The 20,113-nt window shown below is 42.5% G+C and overlaps 1 protein-coding gene across 2 annotated transcripts; it reads left to right on the forward strand.

The window, feature by feature from the left end:
• The first annotated feature begins 202 nt into the window (after positions 1-202).
• Positions 203-16,851, forward strand: LOC139384358 (plakophilin-3-like). Of its 2 annotated transcripts, XM_071129065.1 has the most exons (14): positions 203-342; positions 1,759-1,936; positions 4,875-4,963; positions 5,393-6,069; positions 6,213-6,336; positions 6,573-6,777; positions 12,327-12,501; positions 12,603-12,720; positions 13,122-13,286; positions 13,448-13,630; positions 13,774-13,927; positions 14,085-14,280; positions 14,397-14,484; positions 16,116-16,851. In XM_071129065.1, the coding sequence occupies exons 1-14, from the start codon at positions 337-339 to the stop codon at positions 16,155-16,157; spliced, it is 2,400 nt and encodes a 799-aa protein (XP_070985166.1). In that variant the 5' UTR covers positions 203-336; the 3' UTR covers positions 16,158-16,851. The 2 variants fall into 2 exon arrangements, with proteins under 2 accessions (XP_070985166.1, XP_070985165.1); XM_071129064.1 differs by lacking the exon at positions 203-342 and having other exon boundaries at positions 1,509-1,936.
• The last annotated feature ends 3,262 nt before the right edge of the window (positions 16,852-20,113 follow it).

The following is a 20,113-nucleotide window of genomic DNA, read 5'->3' on the forward strand; positions in this document are numbered from 1 at the left end:
TTTGACACATTCAGGTAAAATATGTTCTCACATCTTCACTTCTAACCTAGCCTATGCTCTTTGACTCAACTTTCTCTCTGTCTTTATCACTCTCCCATACTCCCATCTTCATCTACGTTGGGCCAGGGTGTGGAGTATTAGGGAAGGGTTAAGTCAGGGGTGAGCCCTCAGAGCTCGGCACTCCTTAGTCTAAAACCACCGCCTCCCTAAAAGAGCTGAGATTTCAGGAAAAGAGAACAGACGGACTACAGCTAACTGAAGAGGACAGAAAGAAGGAATACTGAAAGAATACAGAAAATATTTTAATCACTCTGGCAAAGGATAATAAAACCTATTATGATGGTGAGTCCCTTAATCTGACTATGTTGGGGTGATTGGACTATCTGATGGGATAATGATACATGTTCAACTTTTGAGTATCCTATTGTATCTTGCACCACGCCATGTACAGCGCCTACATTAGGTACCTAAAACTGGGCATGAGTCAAAGATGGTAAGGTATACAATGTTGGTTCAGAAGGAGATGACATGGTCTCAAATGGGGCGGCAGGTAGTGGTTAGAGCGTTGGAATAGTAACCGAAAGGTTGCAAGATCAAATCCTCGAGCTGACAAGGTAAAAATCTCGTTCTGCCCCTGAACAAGGCAGTTAACCCACTGTTCCTAGGCCGTCATTGAAAATAACTGACTTGCCTAGTTAAATAAAGATACAATTTTTAAAAATGATGTCCTGTCTTTTCATATCTAATTAATAGGCTAAATAAGAACTTAGAATCATTTCACATCAATTCAGTAGTGAGGGAAAAACAAGATAATAAAGTATGCTGCCTGCCTTGGTTTAAAGCTAGAATCCTTCATTAAAACAATAACAAAACGGTCACCGGGTCTGTGTTGTGGTAAAAGATCGAGGGATGGGCCTGGAGAAATGCAACCACTCTCAAATTCATAGACAAGTGCTATGGATGCAACGACTGACCATCCACGATCTCAAAATTATAGTTTTAAACACGTTTTGAGGCTATACAGTGTTTGTTTCCAGATGTATTTGGCATGTTACATACAATAAATTAAAATATGATTGAAATAGTTTTCCTTCCAAACATGTTTCATTATGTTAGTCAAAAAGCAGCTTCCCTGTGTTGAAATTGTGTGGGCGTACCCCAACAACAGAATGTTGTGGGCATATACCGGTCATTAAAAATCATGCCAGTAGACCGATGATTAGCAAGCATTGAGATAGCCTACAACTTTGAGGAGGGGTTTTTGAAGTGTTTTATGCTTTGGCCTCACGTACGAGTATATACGATAATAGAATGAATCAACAACATATGAGTTAACAAAATATGAACTTTTACAAATTTGATTTTCACTGGAACAGTTGCTTTAATTTATGACCAAACATGTATGTTGCAACTAAGGATTCCAGCTTTAATTGAAACATTCTCCAAGTGGCCAATGTGAGACTGCGTAACATCAAATAACTCCTCCTAGCGTTTGGCTCGAGGAGGCAAGCATCAGTTCAGAGAGAAGGTTGTCACTGACGGGAAAGAAGTGCAGCAGGGTGGTCTGCATTCCTTTGGGAATTATAGGAGTTGAATGCATGAGTCTGCCACTTTATACATAGGAGCTGGGCGTCATTTACACATAATAACGAATAGGGACTCTATTTGATTGTCATTTTTAAAGGATTGTTTCAATTTGCGGTTATCGCAATGAGTGCGACCGTTGCATCAGAGAGCTGCTTTCTGTCCGCCCTACAGCCCAACACCGCGGTCACCACTTATGCAGTCCCGTCCGATGTGCAGTTGGGACCGAGGGGTTCCATAATGGACGAGGTGGAAAGGGCTAAGAGGGTTCAACAACAAGTCCATCTGCGCCTCGCCGAAAAGAGGTCTTCATCCCTCACACGGCTGAACGGCTCGAACTGCATTTCCCCAGGTGGGCAATTTATTATACATTTTAGCCTGTGTCCTATTTTAGAAATGTGAGGCATTTGTTTTTCAACAAACGAACAAACGAATTACTGGCTGTGTGTAGACCAGACCAAATACTCATTACATTTTTCAATTACACCCTTAGGGAAGATGGCTCAACCGTACTCTTTCAACATAAGTCCAGTCCAAATTTACTATGATCCGTTTTCCTTTGATGTACAAAACATGGAACAGGTCATTTTATCATTGGTAGCCTAAAGACTTGTCAATATTGATAGATTATTATTGTATTGTAATCAGTGAAACTAGTCCTTGTCTTGGCAGACTGGTCTTGCTGGTGCCAGATGGGGTTAAGCGTTTATAGTGTGGTGTGAGTAGCGGTTTCCCCTAAGACCACCTCCCCAACTAGGCTATATTACTCTCTCCTACATGCCATAAAAATGCAGGCCTGCAGGTATTTCATAACATGCAGGGGGCAAGGTAACACATCTGAGTGATCTGACAGATGGTTCTCACATCTGCAGTCATGGTGTCAACAGATGCTAAGCCAAACCAGTAAAGCATTCAATCTGTCTTGCCAGATGCCAAACTTTCACAGTAATTCTGTATATAAAAGTTATTTATACACAGATGCTTTTACACAGAAGATGTGATATTCTGAAAAATCTGAACATTTAGTCACAGACAGGAATTATCACTGCATGTGGCAATGAACCATATTATGTGAATGATTTAACACTTAAGGATTTAAAGATTATTTCATGCCCAATACTAATAGAAGGACAATTTAGCTGGATTCCTCAACATGGTTACACAGTTGGAGAATGTTTATTTTTTTAACACTAGAATGATATCATTAGGTAGCTAGTTTACTAGGCAATGTTTTGAGCATGTCGATTTCGGATACAGTATTACAGTATTAACTTAAGGGGGCTGAATAATTTTGCACTGACAATTTTTCAGTTTTTGATTTGTTAAAAAAGTTTGAAATATCCAATAAATGTCGTTCCACTTCATGATTGTGTCCCACTTGTTGTTGATTCTTCACAAAAAAATACAGTTTTATATCTTTATGTTTGAAGCCTGAAATGTGGCAAAAGGTCGCAAAGTTCAAGGGGGCCGAATACTTTCGCAAGGCACTGTAGTTGACACCTTATGACATAATTTTTTACAGGATTGGGGAGGAAAATGATGCACAATACAGTATAATATGATAAAGTATAATGTTAGTTTTGAACTGCTAGTCAATGTGGTTATTGATAACATAAAGCTCAGATAAAATTTAAAAAAATGGGACCCTCTGATGTATGAAACATTCCTGTCAATCCATTCAGCTCTTCAGAATGGGTTATCAGTAGCACCAAGCTGCTCAGCTCATGTTCTATTTTGGACAGGGTTGAGTGGGTTGGGTTGGATATTGTGGTCAGATGGCATCTCAGAAAGAACTACGTGAAACCAACACATAAATCAGTCAGCTGCCTGTGTTTTGCAATGAGAAGGCAAACAACTTGAGTTGGGAAAACTATACTGTTAATTATAGTGCTGTTACAAACTGTAATTAAGATAGGTATTTTGATTGAAAACATACAGTGACAGTGGGCCTATTTCATATTTCACTCAGCAGTGAAGTAGTGTGTGTGTGTGTGTGTGTGTGTGTGTGTGTGTGTGTGTGTGTGTGTGTGTGTGTGTGTGTGTGTGTGTGTGTGTGTGTGCGTGTGTGCGTGCGTGCGTGCGTGCGTGCGTGCGCGTGCGTGCGTGTGTGCGTGTGTGTGTGTAAAACTCATATTGGGAATTTAATGGATAGTCTATTTGACAAAAGCTTATGTTATCGCAACTCCTATTCAAACTCAACAGGGGGCTATAGATAATACTGTCTCAAATGACTTACAACACCATATTATCACATTGTTGCCATGGTTATACAGTCAAAACATACAGTATTTGTATACACAGTAAGAAAAGTAGATTTTTATGACCTAATGTTCAGACCTAAAGGTAGAGTAACACTTGACCTGCAAAGTAGTGGACAGAGCTCAGCTCTCACACAGTGCAGAGACAACTTTGTGCATGCAGAGAATTAGTTTAACAAACCTCCCCTTTGTTTAGTTTTTTTTTTATATCACTATTAAAGTTAATGAGTTAAGATATACATAAAAGGTTCAGTATTAATATCAGATTGAAGTGAGCGTCTGTAGTCAGCGTAAATCAATGTTTTTGTAGCCGTTTCCTGTGAGTAAGTAGACTCTCTTTTGACCAGAATTGTCCTGTTCAATGTCAACCCTCAGGCATGGAATCCTCCCACACAGTTCAGTTGGCCTCTCTCAACCCCTGCTAGGTCACTCTGCCAGGAGTCAGCCTCACTGGGACATATCCACTCAGTTAACCCTCACTATACCATATTAGTTAAGCTATAGTGTCAGCATTACTTTCTAGTGGTCTTTATGTGTTTAGCTGGTCCAGTATGAAATGCCAGGGTCTGTTTTAATGCACTCTCTCACAAAACAAAAAATCTCCCAAAGGTATACTACCTTGCTTGCTTAGTCCAACATTATCCTGTCCTCAATTTTTCGATATCTCGGTACAGTGCAGCTCAAGTTTTAGGCTAATCCCCCTAAAACATGAGGTATTGTGCAATATCTCCCTGGGTGTGTGTTTACATTTCTACATGTTTGCTGCTTGTCTTGGTGTACAGCTGAGGCTGATATTGTTGTTGTTTTTCATGCACAAACATAGTAACCATGAGTCCAAATAGCAAAGCAAGTGGCAAGAAGCTAATCAGAGTCATCATTTGTTACACTTTTTAGTAACAAGAACAAGTGCTTTGCAGGACAGGTTATAGCTTCATTAATATGTAATTAGACTAATTGTGAAATTGTAATCTCAGGAGAAAGTTGTGGTTGCATTCTCTGTCTAAGACAAAGTCTTTCTCTATCCACATGTAGACCATGGTGGCACAATGAGATATAACACGTACAACCCCGGATTCAGCTCTAAGTCAATGGTGTATAACACAGGGAGTAGGACCATGAAGGTGAGTACTGTAGGACTTCATATTTTCTAATGTTCAGTTGTGTTTATTTTTGCCTTCATGATAATCCCTAATCTAAAAGCCCCAAAGTCCTGCTTTTCTAGCTGATTGCCATGCCACCTTTGTCCCTTATCTAAACCAGGAGAGATATGTGTTAAAAAAAGAAACTCCACAGTCCTACCACAGTGACACACTTCACAGCTGCACCCTCACAGCACATACATGCAGTATTTCACAGGATCCTACCATAACTATGTTTAGATGAGACACAGGAACAAAAATCTCTGTACAGGATTCTACTGCCCAAAGAGTCTAAAAACATCTTATCCATGACCTCATTTTTAGACTACAGTTTGGCCAATGTTTGCTTTTTGGGGATTATTGTAGTGTAGATAGTTAAGTGTAACAGTGTCCTCTCTGTATGGCCTCTAGATGCCCCCGGTATCCCAGCAGTACTTGGGAGGTAGGTACTCGTCTCTCTCAGCGGTGGAGTTAGGACCCAGATACAGAATCAGCCAGCCTCCAGTCAACACTGGCTACCTCCACCAAGACGACATCCAGCTGGGTGGCTACCAGACCAGCCGGACGAGGACCACCAGGTCCAGATCAGTTTGTCAGGCTGACCAAGAGGCAGTGGTCCAGGGTGTGGGAGGCCTGCTCACCCTGCGCCACCAGCAGCAAAGCCCAGTGGCCAGCTGGGTGGCCCGTGATGGCATGGCCACAGAGTTCCACTCCTACCATGGTGGAGGTATACCTGCCCCAGCAACGATGAGGCGCACACTCAGTGGAACCCTGGCGGGGGGTGGTAGCGGTGGGTGGAGAGAGGCGGAGCTAGTTTACCAGCACTCCTACAAAGGCCCCGCCCACCGTACCATTAGTCGCATCAACAACAGACAACAGCAGCAGCAACATCTGAGCTCAGCGTCGGGGCTGCAGCAGTGGCAGCAGGTGTCTGGCGGGGGCGGTGGCAGTGTGTACGGAGGCTGGGGGCAGTACCAGAACTCCCTGCCCCGACCGGCCTCCTTGAACAGCATGAAGAGTATGGGGAAAGGCATGGACGTGCCTGATGGGGGCAGGGATTCAGCTGACAGCAACGAGAAACTCGAAGGGTGAGAGATGCATGGACTGTTAAAATCTCCTGGAATATCAAACGAACAAACTTAGCCCTAGGTACATTCTGTTCTTCTTACATAACTGTTATAAGCTTCAGATTAACCTCACTCTCCTTTGTCTTCCTGGTGTTTGTGGACAGAATGCACAGTTTAGACATGCCCACCGCAGTCAACTACCTCTCCATGTCCGACACAGCCATGCAGGTGCTGGGAGCAGCCTACATCCAGCACCAATGTTACCATAGCAGTGATGCCAAGAACCAGGTAACAGATCCTTCTCAATAAAAATAGCCATATACAGTAACATACTTCATTGCCCAAAATAGAATTTACAGCCCTACTGTTTAAACTAAACTGAGTTCTCCGTGCTCTTATCAAAAATGCCATTGTAATATAGAATTTGTTGTCTTGTTATGGCTTAGTAAGTCAGCCTGATAGTCATATAGACTAGTCAGTCATCCACCTGTCTGTCTCCCCTTGACCCGCCCTGTCGACAACAGGTGCGTCTGCTGAAGGGTGTCCCAGCCCTGGTGCAGCTCTTCAGCAGTGACAGCCAGGAGGTCCAGCGCTACGCTACAGGCGCTACACGCAACCTCATCTATGAGAACATGGACAACAAGGCGGCCCTCATTGAGGCTGGGGGAGTAGCCAAGCTCATCAGTGTCCTGAAAGAACCAGATGAGGAGCTTCGCAAGAACATCACTGGTAAGATCATCAATATACTTTAACAATCAGCTTGGATCTCAAACTAAGTTACAATTTTAAAGTTCAAGGAAATACTGTCAATATGAGAGCAACAAAAGCAAAATAGTCAACGTGACATGAGGTGAGCAGAAGAAGCATACAGTATATTGTCACCAATCAGAGATTCAAGTAATCACTTTCTTTCAATTAGAGTCCAACATAAAGTTAATAAAGTTCAAATCCCAAATAGAATCCCAACCAAAATAATATATTTTTAGTAGTGATGGGCACCGATATGGAAAATCTATATATCAAATGCCATTTGCTTTTTTCTAACTGATATCAATATTATATCATTTTATGAATAACATAGCTACTGTGTGAATGTTATATTTTCTGTTTACTTCTACGGCTTTGAGAAGTACAGACAACTGCTTGCTGTGTGAATGTCATATTTTCTGTTTACTTCTACGGCTTTGAGAAGTACAGACAACTGCTTGCTGTGTGAATGTTCTAGGGGCCTAACCTACTCAACCACTTAGGATACAATGAAAAGCCAGTTGATGCCCCATCAGCAGGCAGTTACGTTGTGCTTGCAGAAATAGTCATGTATGTTTGTTTTTTTACATAATTGTGTAAGGTAACAGCAATCATAATTCAATTTGATATCAATATAGGTTTTTCAATATTGTTGCCCACCACAAATGTTTAGGCTATATATTTTTTTATCATTCACGTGCTGAAGATTCTGTCAAATATAACAGAGCCTAATTGTAGTCTGTAGAGATAGAATCTGTCTGTACACAGGTTGAGCATGTGGACCGGTAGTAACTATGTAATAGAGGTTCCCTTTGTAAGTGGGTCAAGCTGGGAATGAAGAATGCCCTGTAACCTGAGGACACTCAAATCCCTCAGCCCATTGAAAGGGGCAGCCTAATTTCCCAGCAGTCTCTTGTGCTTTGTTCATGCTTGGCTGCCTCCTCCTCTGAGTAATAGTCCTTGAGATTCCTGGACCCTGTATGTATTTGAACCCTCCCCTGTGTCAACTGCACTTCACAGAGAGAGAGAGAGAGAGAGAGAGAGGGCCATGCTGCTCTGATCAGTTGATTGGAGGGTATATGGAGCCACTGACCTTTCATTGGCTAATACGATAACGGAGTAGCTGTGGATCCGACTTCTCTGGACCCCACTTCCCAACAGCTAAAGGTCCGAAGCTTCTGCGAATGTGCGGAATTCTCTACTTTACGCACAGTCTCTGCTCCACTGTTAGGCTGCCCAGAGAACAAAGTACTCTGGGGAATCAATGTCTGCAACATCACATAATGCTAGTATTCTACATAACAGAACTAAATATAATAGCATAGTATACCGTTACTGTAAGACAAAAAATAATAAAACATTTCATATGAGATTTTAGGATGATTGTGCAAATGGTTGGATGTTTCTCTCATGTGGCCAAAACTCAGCAATGCGCACCACTAGGCAAAATATGTGCTTTGATAAAAACTAAACACAGGTTAGTGCTACAGTTTGTTAACACCATCTGCTAAAATTTTTGCTCACTGTACATAATTGAAAACAACACTGTAGGCTTGCTTCTTCACTGTTTAGCTCAAGAAGATCTACAGTTGAAGTCAGAAGTTTAAATACACTTAGGTTGGAGTCATTAAAACGTATTTTTCAACCACTCCACAAATTTCTTGTTAACAAACTGTAGTTTTGTCATCTACTTTGTGCATGACACAAGTATTTTTTCCAACAATTGTTTACAGACAGATTATTTCACTTATAATTCGCTGTATCACAATTCCAGTGGGTCAGAAGTTTACATACACTAAGTTGACAGTGCCTTTAAACAGCTTGGAAAATTCCAGAAAATTATGTCATGGTTTAGAAGCTTCTGATAGGCTAATTGACATCATCTGAGTAAATTGGAGGTGTACCTGTGTATGTATTTCAAGGCCTACCTTCAAACTCTGTGCTTCTTTGCTTGACATCATGGGAAAATCAAAAGAAATCTGCCAAGACCTCAGAAAAGAAATTGTAGACCTCCATAAGTCTGTTTCATCCTTGGGAGCAATTTCCAAACGCCTGAAGTTACCACATTTATCTGTACAAACAATAGTACGCAGTATAAACACCATGGGACCACACAGCCGTTATACCGCTCAGGAGGGAGACACGTTCTGTCTCCTAGAGATGAACGTACTTTGGTGCGAAAAGTGCAAATCAATCCCAGAACAACAGCAAAGTGTTATGAGGAGCAGCACAGGGGAACCCAAGAGCAGACTTAGACTAGGAAACAGAGATGAATGAACCAAGGTACTTATTGTAACACAGGGAGATATGGAGTGCAGATCTGGGGAAGCTTGGATGAGTTGTATAAAACCAGATGTGGAGGCTGAGGTTGGAGTGTGATGGGTTGGGACAGGGTAAACAGGTCCGGAGGGGAATCCAAGGGAGTGGTGTTGTGGTGAGTCCAGAACAGGGTAGCAGGGTGGTGAGATGTGGAACAGGAGACAGGAGCCAGAGTCAGGGCGGCAAAACTGCAGTGAGAAGATAAACATCGTCAAGCAGGGAAACAAGTACAGCAGGGAAACAGGATCTTGAATAATAATAAAGGCTAGAAGCATAAAGTGACTGAGCAGAGATTACGATCTGACAGAGTGGAAGTCTTGATAATGGAACGAGTTGCAGCTGATAGGGATCTGATCTGACTCCAGCACACTTGTCTCCAACCACAGAATCAGACACAAACAGAAAGGGAGGGGGAGAGAGAGAGAGAGTGTACTGGGGGAATGGCTGCAGGTCAAGCAGACACCTGATGACCACTGTGGCAGGAGCAGATGTGACAGTACACCCCCCCCCCCCCCCCCTCCCCCCTCCTGGCGGAGGCACGAAGAACAGACCGGCCCCTCCTCCAGGTGCAATGACAACAGCTCCTGTGGTCCTGGACTGAGTTACCGTTAGATGGAGGAAGGCCAGTGACGAAGTCCTGAGCTATGTGTGACCAGGGGCGGCTGGGTATGGGAAGAGGGCGAAGCCGACTGGATGTAGGTTTGATGGAGGTTTTGTTTCCGGACACAGACCGAGCAGGCTGAGATGAATTCCCGAGCGTCTCTCACGATGGTGGGCCACCAAAATCACTGTCACGTCTGCTCCCGCTCATCCCTCGGCTGCCCTGCAACACGCACTCCTGTCATCATTTACGCACACCTGCCTTCCCTCGTCACGCGCATCAGTGATATTGGACTCACCTGGACTCACTCATCATCTGTTTATTACCTCCCCTATATTTATCAGTTCCCCTGCTCTGTTCCCTGCTGATGCATTGATTGTTTTTGTCTGTATTACCAGTTTGCTGACGCTGTTCCTGTCTCGTTCCATGTCCGTTCTATATTAAATGTTTGACTCTCCGTACCTGCTTCGTCTCTCCATCGTCATTCCATGTGACACAAAGGATCTTGTGAAGATGCTGGAGGAAACAGGTACAAAAGTATCTATATCCACAGTAAAACGAGTCCTATATCGACATAACCTGAAAGGCCGTACCGCAAGGAAGAAGCCACTGCTCCAAAACCACTGTAGAAAAGCCAGACTGCGGGTTTGCAACTGCACATGGGGACAAAGATCATACTTTTTGGAGAAATGTCCTCTGGTCTGATGAAACAAAAATGGAACTGTTTGGCCATAATGACCATCGTTATGTTTGGAGGAAAAAGGGGAGGCTTGGAAGCCGAAGAACACCATCCCAACCGTGAAGAACGGGGGTGGCAGCATCATGTTGTGGGGGTGCTTTGCTGCAGGAGGGACTGGTGCCCTTCACAAAATAGATGGCATCATGACAAAGGAAAATTATGTGGATATATTGAAACAACATCTCAAGACATCAGTCAGTAAGTTAAAGCTTGGTCGCAAATGGTTCTTCCAAATGGACAATTACTCCAAGCATACTTCCAAAGTTGTGGGAAAATGCCTTAAGGACAACAAAGTGGCCATCACAAAGCCCTGACCTCACTCCTATAGAAATCTTTGGGCAGAACTGAAAAAGTGTGTGCGAGCAAGGAGGCCTACAAACCGGACTCAGTTACACCATCTCTGTCAGGAGGAATGGGCCAAAATCCACCCAACTTATTGTGGGAAGCTTGTGGAAGGCTACCCGAAACGTTTGACCGAAGTTAAACAATTTAAAGGCAATGCTACCAAATAGTAATTGAGTGTATGAAAACTTCTGACCTACTGGGAATGTGATGAAAGAAATAAAAGCTGAAATAAATCATTATTCTATTATTGAACTATTATTCTGACATTTCATATTCTTCAAATAAAGTGGTGATCCTCACTGACCTAAAACAGGGCATTTTACTAGAATTACATGTCAGGAATTGTGAAAAACTGAGTTTAAATGTATTTGGCTAAGGTGTATGTAAACTTCCGACTTCAGCTGTCTATGCATATCCCCATGAATTGGATTGAGATCAAATGGTTGGCATGCAGACGCTGCATGGCATTTCGCCTGTGAACTTCACCTGTAAAATAATTATAATTCACGACTGACAGTGAGAAATGTGAAGAGAGGGTGACCACAAAAACTGGTAAGTAAAGTAGAGGTAAAGAAACACACGAGCAGAACGTGATTGGGATCTTCAACGCTGGGGAAAAAAGATCCAGGGGGGATGGGGCGGAATTACCTACGAATCCGCAGCCTCGGCCATTAGATAAACTAGTGTGTGGGGGCGATAGATGTGTCACTTATGCTCTGTAAATACTTTCCCTGAAATTCTTATCATACTGTGATAGTTAATGTATTATAGAAATAATATTTCCCATTATAGATCCGTAGAAGGTCCAAAAGGCTTCTTAACAGCTTCTACCCTTAAGCCATAAGTCTCCTGAACAGCTAATCAAATGACTACCCAGACTATTTGCATTGCCCCCCCCCCCCCCCTCATTTTTTACGCTGCTGATACTCTCTGTTTATTATCCATGCATAGTCACTTTACCTCTACCTACATGTACATATTAGCTCAATTACCTCGACTAACCGGTGCCCCCGCAGATTGACTCTGTACTGGTACCCCCTTTATATAGCCTCGCTACAGTAACTTTTTTGTTGCTTCCTAATTATTATTATCTTTTTTTTCTATTTTTCTTATTTCTTATTTCTTAATTTTTTTTAACTTCAGTTTATTTGAGTAAATACTGTCCTAAAACTTATTTTTCTTAAAACTGCATTGTTGGTTAAGGGCTTCTAATTAAGCATTTCACTGTAAGGTCTACCTACACCTGTTGTATTCGGCGCATGTGACAAAATAACACTTGATTTGATATTGATACATCAGATATTATTTATTGGCCACATTGAAAATAGAAAATAGGATTCCCAGGGTTTACTTTGGAATCATATGACATGAATCCCACTGTGATAATAGTGATTATTTAGACCTATTGAAGTTAAATCATTTGGATGTCAGGTTATCAGCACACACTCTATCCTGGTCATAGAGGCTGTTTTGTGTATCCGACAGAGTGGTTCAATAAACCCTCTCTCTCCTCTGTCTGTCCTGCAGGTATTCTGTGGAACATGTCCTCTAAGGACAGTCTGAAGGAGAAGTTGGCCAGAGAGACATTGAGTGAGCTCACAGAGAGGGTGCTGGTGCCCCTGTGCAGTGTTGGAGATTCAGAGCTGATCCGTCAGAGTCCATCTGAGGCAGACATCTTCTACAACACCACAGGCTGCCTGAGGTAGCTATACCTATCTGCCTACATGTTGTATACATACACACTGTACAAGGACTGATACATGTGCTGTATACAACTTCTCTGTACTCTCTTCCTCTGTTCAGGAACCTGAGCTCAGTGAATGAGAGGACGAGGCAGCAGATGAGAGACATGCGAGGGCTGGTGGACTCGCTGGTGGCCTACATCCAGAACTCCCTTCAGGATGAGAAAGCAGAGGACAAAGTACGCCTCAACTGTTCTACTTATGTCACATTATTGTGTGTTTCTTTCACAACTTGATTATTTTTCTGGGCATGTTCTTTCATGTCAAACCCTTTTCCCTGATTTAATATCTCATTTGATTTGATCTCATATACTACAGTCTTCAGCAACTCATGGGTTCAGCTGGAGTATAGTGAGAGCCAATCATTGTATCTGTACAGTTCGTCATTAGTGTTACTGTTTGTATTATCTACCAGACAGCCAGACTGGTCATGCTGTGGCCTATCTGCTGTATGTAATGCAGGCTGCTTTGAGAGACACAATGGCCACCTATGTTTCCATCTCACCCTCTCCTCATCCCTTCTCTCGCTCTCTCTTTCTCTCTCTTCCCCCCCTCCCTCGATCTTTGTCTGTGCCTGCAGGGTGTAGAGAATGCAGTGTGTGTCCTGAGGAACCTGTCTTATCAGCTGTACAGTGAGATCCCTCCCTCAACCCTACTGCGACTGGAGGGGCCTACGCGGGCCAGAGCCACTACTGAGACTGAGTCCATTGGCTGTTTCACCCCACAGAGCAAGAAGGCAAAGGAGGTAGGTGTCATTTACCCAAGGCAAACCCAAAGGAAATATCAAATTACGGCTAAACTTCAAGACACTGAAACATTATACAGTATGTCGTCATACAATCCTGATGGACATGGGACCATGATATGTTTTTTTCTGTAATTTATCTATTCCCCTGATCTCTATAGCGACAGAACCAGGAACTGTCCACCTTCTCAGAGGTGGCTAAGCAGCCAAAGGGGGCGGAGTGGCTGTGGCACCCCCAGGTGGTGGGGCTGTATAACCGCGTGCTTCAGCACTATGAGACCAACACGGCAACACGAGAGGCTGCAACAGGGGCCCTGCAGAACATCACAGCCGGAGAGACCAGGGTAGGTCCCACTCCTCTCCCCCACGAGCTGACCTAGCCATCACTTTCACCATGACAGGCTACATATGCTTCATTCACATTTACAGTTCAACTGAAAATGTACTCAACACTAGTGTTGAATTCCTCTTCCTCCTTGTGTATCAGTGGGCGTCAGTGCTGAGTTGGGTGGCTTTAGAGCAGGAGCGAATGCTGCCTGTGGTCCTGGACCTCCTGCAGACACAAAGTGACCAGGAGATGCGTTCCCTCACTGGCCTCCTGAGGAACCTGTCCCGACACAGCAGAAACAAGGACGACATGGGTGAGACTCAACCCCCAGTACCGCACACTGTTAATTTCTACCTCTGTCTCTCCTGCCCTCAACCTTGTATCCATCCATTCCATGCATATTAATCACAGTAATTCCCCTTATAAGGAGACTTTAAAGAATGGCTACTTCTCTCCCTTCTGACCTCTAGCTACGAAGATAGTGAACATTCTGGTGACCAAGCTCCCCAGTGATGGCCACCAGAAGGAACCATCCAGTGAAGTGGTGGTCAACATATGTGGGACCCTCAATAACCTGGTTGCAGGCAGCTCACTAGCAGCGAGAGACATCACCTTCTTTGATGGACTCCCCAAACTTGTTGCAATTAAGTCTTCCCACGACAACAGGTTAGTGAATCTTGTCTCTCAGTGTTCTTGGTTTTGTTATTCATTGTGTCTGCTTTTTATTTCCAATTTCCTGTCTGGCTCCTGTTGTGTTTGACTGTGTTTTTCTCCTACTATAGCTCAGGGAAGCTGAAGTCTGCCAAGGCTGCTTCCACAGTACTCTTCAACATGTTCCAGTACAACAAGCTGCATAAAGATTATAAACAGGTGAGGCTAACACCATTTAACATAGACATTGTGATAGATGGGCTTGGAGAGCAGGAAACGGGGGAGTCGTTTGGCCTCTTCCATTGTGCATGGCCTTCTAACCTCTTGTCTTGGTCCAGATGGTTCTTTATTTTCTTTATGGCCTCTAACGGTTAGTCTAACTCTTTTTTTTAATCAGTTCTAAGAATTCTCCCCTCCCCCTCCCCTGGATCGACTGATATCCCCCATAATTCTTTGGCACAGCAAATGTAAATATTTTCACTAAAGCTGTTAGTTATTACATTTTCATGGAAGTGAATTTTTCTTGTGGCCCTTAGGAATCCTTATTCTGTGCAGGTACTACAGTTATCAGTTCAAGTTTATACAATCTAGTTAGCTGTTACCGGTTATATATTTAGACTATCTTTTATATCATGGTTTTCTTTGCTTGAGTTGTTGTGGTGTTTATTGAACAGGACCAGTAAAACACCTTGGTTTGGTGGTTGGCAACTGGACAGTCCTCTTCTTTGTGCTATAGTGCTACTTGAGTTTGTAGTGCAGTGTCTTGTGTTTCCTTGGATGGTCAGTTAAATGGTATGTTTGGAATCTGGCAGTGGAATGCTGGGAGCAGCCATTGATTGTCTCTTGCAAGATAACGGCTGTCTGTTTTTTCTCTGTGCTAAATATCAATCTTCAGTTGACACTTGTAAACACTTCTATGTGCCCTCTTCACACTGTAGAATATTTAGGCCTGTTTACTAGGGCCGGAACGATACCAGAATCGTGAAAAATTGTCATAAGACTGTTCTCTCTACCTCACGACAAGTGGTACAAGAGCTTCTGGGACCAAAAGGCTCCTGGACATCTTCTACCCCCAAACCATAAGATTGCTGAACAGTTAATATAATGGCTACCCAGACTATTTACATTGACACCTTTATTTAAAAAACAACAACATTGCACTACCTACATCAGTGGAGGCTGCTGAGGGGGGAGGATGTCTCATTATAATGGTTGAAATGGATCCAATGGAATGGTATCAACCATATGGAAACCAGGTTTGATGTGTTTGACACCATTCCATTGACTCCATTCCAGCCATTATTAATAGCCGTCCTCCCCTCAGCAGCCTCCACTGGCCTGCATGTAACTCTCTCTGCACATTGACTTTGTACTGATACTCCTTATGTTATTTTATGGTGTTACTGTTTTCCTTTTTGTTATTTAGCAATCATTTGTGTTGTAATTTTTAACTGCATTGTTGGGAAAGGGCTCGTAGGTAAACATTTCACTGTAAATACCTGTTGTATTCGGGCATGTGACAAATAACATTTGATTAGATTTTTTGATTTGATACTTTTTAGTATCGTGGCAAGAAAACAAAAAAGTGGATTTAACTTCTTTAGCCCTAATGTTGGAAACAAACATCAGGATGTTGTCATGCAGTCACATGTATTGATTTTCCAAGCTATAGCACACACTATTTCACAGACAGCAGGTTTTTAAAGGAGCAAAGAGTTTGATCTGCTTCGTGTTTTCATTTTTGCCACGGAACAAAATATTGTGATACTGGTATAGTCCTGGGCCTACTATTTACCCTTGCTAAAAACAGACTGCTCTATCTAAGTGGCCTTCTCCCTTGTGTTTTACAGAAAGGGTTCACGAGGTGTGACTTCACCGACACGGTCATTTAGAGCAGACTGCTTGGCCCGTTGACTGGATTCATATTCTGGACCTGCTGGTAGAGCCAGCAGGAGGACCCCCACAATGAACCTGACACATCTGGTCTCAAATGGATGCGTTGATGGAACCTGAATAATTCTGAGGAATGTATTTACCAAATGTATTTAAGGACGGAGGAGAAGCAGCTTTTCTTTACTCAATATTTTTTAGATTTTATCACATTTTATTGGTCTTTCAAAATGGACTGCTTTACCAGCTTAATATTTGTATTGCCATGAGAGTGTTTTGTATGACTGAGGAATCTTCACTTCAGGACGGTGTGTGTGCGTGTGTGTGGTGCATGCCTGTGTGTGAATGTTTGGACTTAGTGGACTCGTCCTGTAAAAGGCATTGGATGCCTCTTTTCATCTCTGGTACCATATGGGCTCAACTTGCCATTCCTACAGACATACTGTGTATACAATTCTCTATATTGTTAGTTCTACAGTACATGGATGCTTCACTGAAAGACAATATACAGGATGGGTGCCCTCCAAACTCCCCTTTGAACTACTAATCACCAGAGCAATTTAAAGAGACCCTGCTTTTAGTCACCCCAGTCTCCACTTCATGGTAATACAATGTTTTCCTGCTCCATCCAAGGAGGCTTTTCTGTGCTTATTTTCACCCCAAATAACTAACAATAAACAGCATCTGACATGACCAGACAGTTGTCCCCAGTGTGTCCTTTAAGAATGAAAATAAACTTCTCATTATCTTACCCCTCCCTCACAGATCTGTGCTACATTGTTTGGGCAGCAGGTAGCCTAGTGGTTAGAGTGTTGGGCCAGTAACCGAAAGGTTGCTCGATCAAATCCCTGAGCTGACAAGGTAAAAATCTGTCATTCTTCCCCTGAACAAGGCAGTTAACGCACTGTTCCTAGGCTGTCATTATAAATAAGAATTTGTTCTTGACTTGCCTAGTTAAATAAAAAAAGAATATAATAATAATGGTTACTAATCGTAAACGTTCCCTGCCTCTGAAATTCACTCTCCCTTGTTTCATTTATGACTAAAAAACAAGTTGTAATAATGATGCCTAAATAAAGTGCTGATTATGAAAGCAGACTTTACAGTACTACCCAGTATGACCTCTGACACATTGATGTATGACTGAGTGAAGCATAGAAGAGTTGGAGGTGTCTGATACAGGGAGTTAACCCAACTCTGAGACCACTGCACACACAGGTCATTACTTCTCTGCATTATTCATCTACGTTGGCTAGCTCCAACTGTGTTAGGTTACAGTATGTGAGGTGTTAGGTTACAGTATGTGAGTTGAATTGCTTCTCATAAGTAATAGTTTAATTTAAATGATTTGGCATGATACATGATTGCATTCTAAAGATACAATCAAATTCAAGGGAACTTCTGTTTTCACTTTTTTACTTGGTAAGTTGAATTACATGCACATAGTACGGAGTTTCCTCTGAAGCGTTTGGGCTCCCTGTACTCAGCCTTCTCTTGTGGGAGGAATTGTTCTCATTGGCGGCAGGCCAAACAGGGCGTGTTTAAGTTTACAGATACTGTTCCTCAGTCTGGCAGCACACTATGAGGTATGAACTGTGGTGAGAGGGTAAGGTTCTCCGGGAAGTCATGGGAAATGGTGGTGGAGTAAAAGGACCAGATGAAGAGCAAAGACACAGGCTAACAACCCTCTTTATAAAGGGAGTGGAGAAAGCCTTGGAATGCAGACAGTAGGATCTGGCTTGGTTTTTATCTCCTCTGAGATCAACAGATTCAGCAGAGAGAGACCAGAGAGAGTCAGCAGAGAGGGGGCTTAGAGAGTTTTAGTGAGAAACAAAAGTTAAGAATAGAGAAAGGAGGATTGTGATGAACTGTTCAAACATGAGTTAGTCTGATATGTCCACACAAACATGCCATTTTTAAAATAAGAAGAAAAGTATTTTATATGCTGTTATGTTAGTATTTCTGCAACCTCACTGAATGCATTCCAGATATGAAGTGAACCCACTAAGAGGATTTAAGTTATTGGAACACTGTGAATATTTTTGGTTTAACTCTAATAGAGGGGAGGAACTCTCAATGAAATGACAGGCCAGGGGACATGGATAGAATAGTATTCGGCCCCCTTGAACTTTGCAACCTTTTGCCACATTTCAGGCTTCAAACATAAAGATATAAAACTGTATTTTTTTGTGAAGAATCAACAACAAGTGGGACACAATCATGAAGTGGAACGACATTTATTGGATATTTCAAACTTTTTTAACAAATCAAAAACTGAAAAATTGGGCGTGCAAAATTATTCAGCCCCTTTACTTTCAGTGCAGCAAACTCTCTCCAGAAGTTCAGTGAGGATCTCTGAATGATCCAATGTTGACCTAAATGACTAATGATGATAAATACAATCCACCTGTGTGTAATCAAGTCTCCGTATAAATGCACCTGCACTGTGATAGTCTCAGAGGTCCGTTAAAAGCGCAGAGAGCATCATGAAGAACAAGGAACACACCAGGCAGGTCCGAGATACTGTTGTGAAGAAGTTTAAAGACGGATTTGGATACAAAAAGATTTCCCAAGCTTTAAACATCCCAAGGAGCACTGTGCAAGCGATAATATTGAAATGGAAGGAGTATCAGACCACTGCAAATCTACCAAGACCTGGCCGTCCCTCTAAACTTTCAGCTCATACAAGGAGAAGACTGATCAGAGCTGCAGCCAAGAGGCCCATGATCACTCTGGATGAACTGCAGAGATCTACAGCTGAGGTGGGAGACTCTGTCCATAGGACAACAATCAGTCGTATATTGCACAAATCTGGCCTTTATGGAAGAGTGGCAAGAAGAAAGCCATTTCTTAAAGATATCCATAAAAAGTGTTGTTTAAAGTTTGCCACAAGCCACCTGGGAGACACACCAAACATGTGGAAGAAGGTGCTCTGGTCAGATGAAATCAAAATTGAACTTTTTGGCAACAATGCAAAACGTTATGTTTGGCGTAAAAGCAACACAGCTCATCACCCTGAACACACCATCCCCACTGTCAAACATGGTGGTGGCAGCATCATGGTTTGGGCCTGCTTTTCTTCAGCAGGGACAGGGAAGATGGTTAAAATTGATGGGAAGATGGATGGAGCCAAATACAGGACCATTTTGTAAGAAAACCTGATGGAGTCTGCAAAAGACCTGAGACTGGGATGGAGATTTGTCTTCCAACAAGACAATGATCCAAAACATAAAGCAAAATCTACAATGGAATGGTTCAAAAATAAACATATCCAGGTGTTAGAATGGCCAAGTCAAAGTCCAGACCTGAATCCAATCGAGAATCTGTGGAAAGAACTGAAAACTGCTGTTCACAAATGCTCTCCATCCAACCTCACTGAGCTCGAGCTGTTTTGCAAGGAGGAATGGGAAAAAATGTCAGTCTCTCGATGTCTCGATGTGCAAAACTGATAGACATACCCCAAGCGACTTACAGCTGTAATCGCAGCAAAAGGTGGCGCTACAAAGTATTAACTTAAGGGGGCTGAATAATTTTGCACGCCCAATTCTTCCGTTTTTGATTTGTTAAAAAAGTTTGAAATATCCAATAAATGTTGTTCCACTTCATGATTGTGTCCCACTTGTTGTTGATTCTTCACAAAAAAATACAGTTTTATATCTTTATGTTTGAAGCCTGAAATGTGGCAAAAGGTCGCAAAGTTCAAGGGGGCCGAATACTTTCGCAAGGCACTGTAGTTAGGAACTGCTTTTAGCAGACCATGTAGATGACCCCTTTCATTTCCCTTCACCAAAACTGTTTACACAAGGTAGGTTATGTAGTTTAGTGCTGTATATAACTTTGGGCTGTAGGAGAGAAGACCACTCTGCCCTCTTGTGGTATACAGACATTATGGTCATAGAGGGTTGTTTCATAGCAACCGTCTAATGGACCAATTGTCTCTAACATCTCTCTCTTTATT

This window comes from Oncorhynchus clarkii, chromosome 26, assembly GCF_045791955.1.
Source record: "Oncorhynchus clarkii lewisi isolate Uvic-CL-2024 chromosome 26, UVic_Ocla_1.0, whole genome shotgun sequence".
Lineage (NCBI taxonomy): Eukaryota > Metazoa > Chordata > Actinopteri > Salmoniformes > Salmonidae > Oncorhynchus > Oncorhynchus clarkii.

What these genes read in the sequence shown, in the direction of transcription:
- LOC139384358 (XM_071129064.1), top strand. Translation starts at nt 1,711, where the DNA reads ATGAGTGCGACCGTTGCATCAGAGAGCTGCTTTCTGTCCGCCCTACAG. An exon ending in CTCGAACTGCATTTCCCCAG is followed by an intron (nt 1,937 to 4,874) that starts GTGGGCAATTTA and finishes ATCCACATGTAG; the next exon opens with ACCATGGTGGCACAATGAGA. An exon ending in AACACCACAGGCTGCCTGAG is followed by an intron (nt 12,502 to 12,602) that starts GTAGCTATACCT and finishes TCCTCTGTTCAG; the next exon opens with GAACCTGAGCTCAGTGAATG.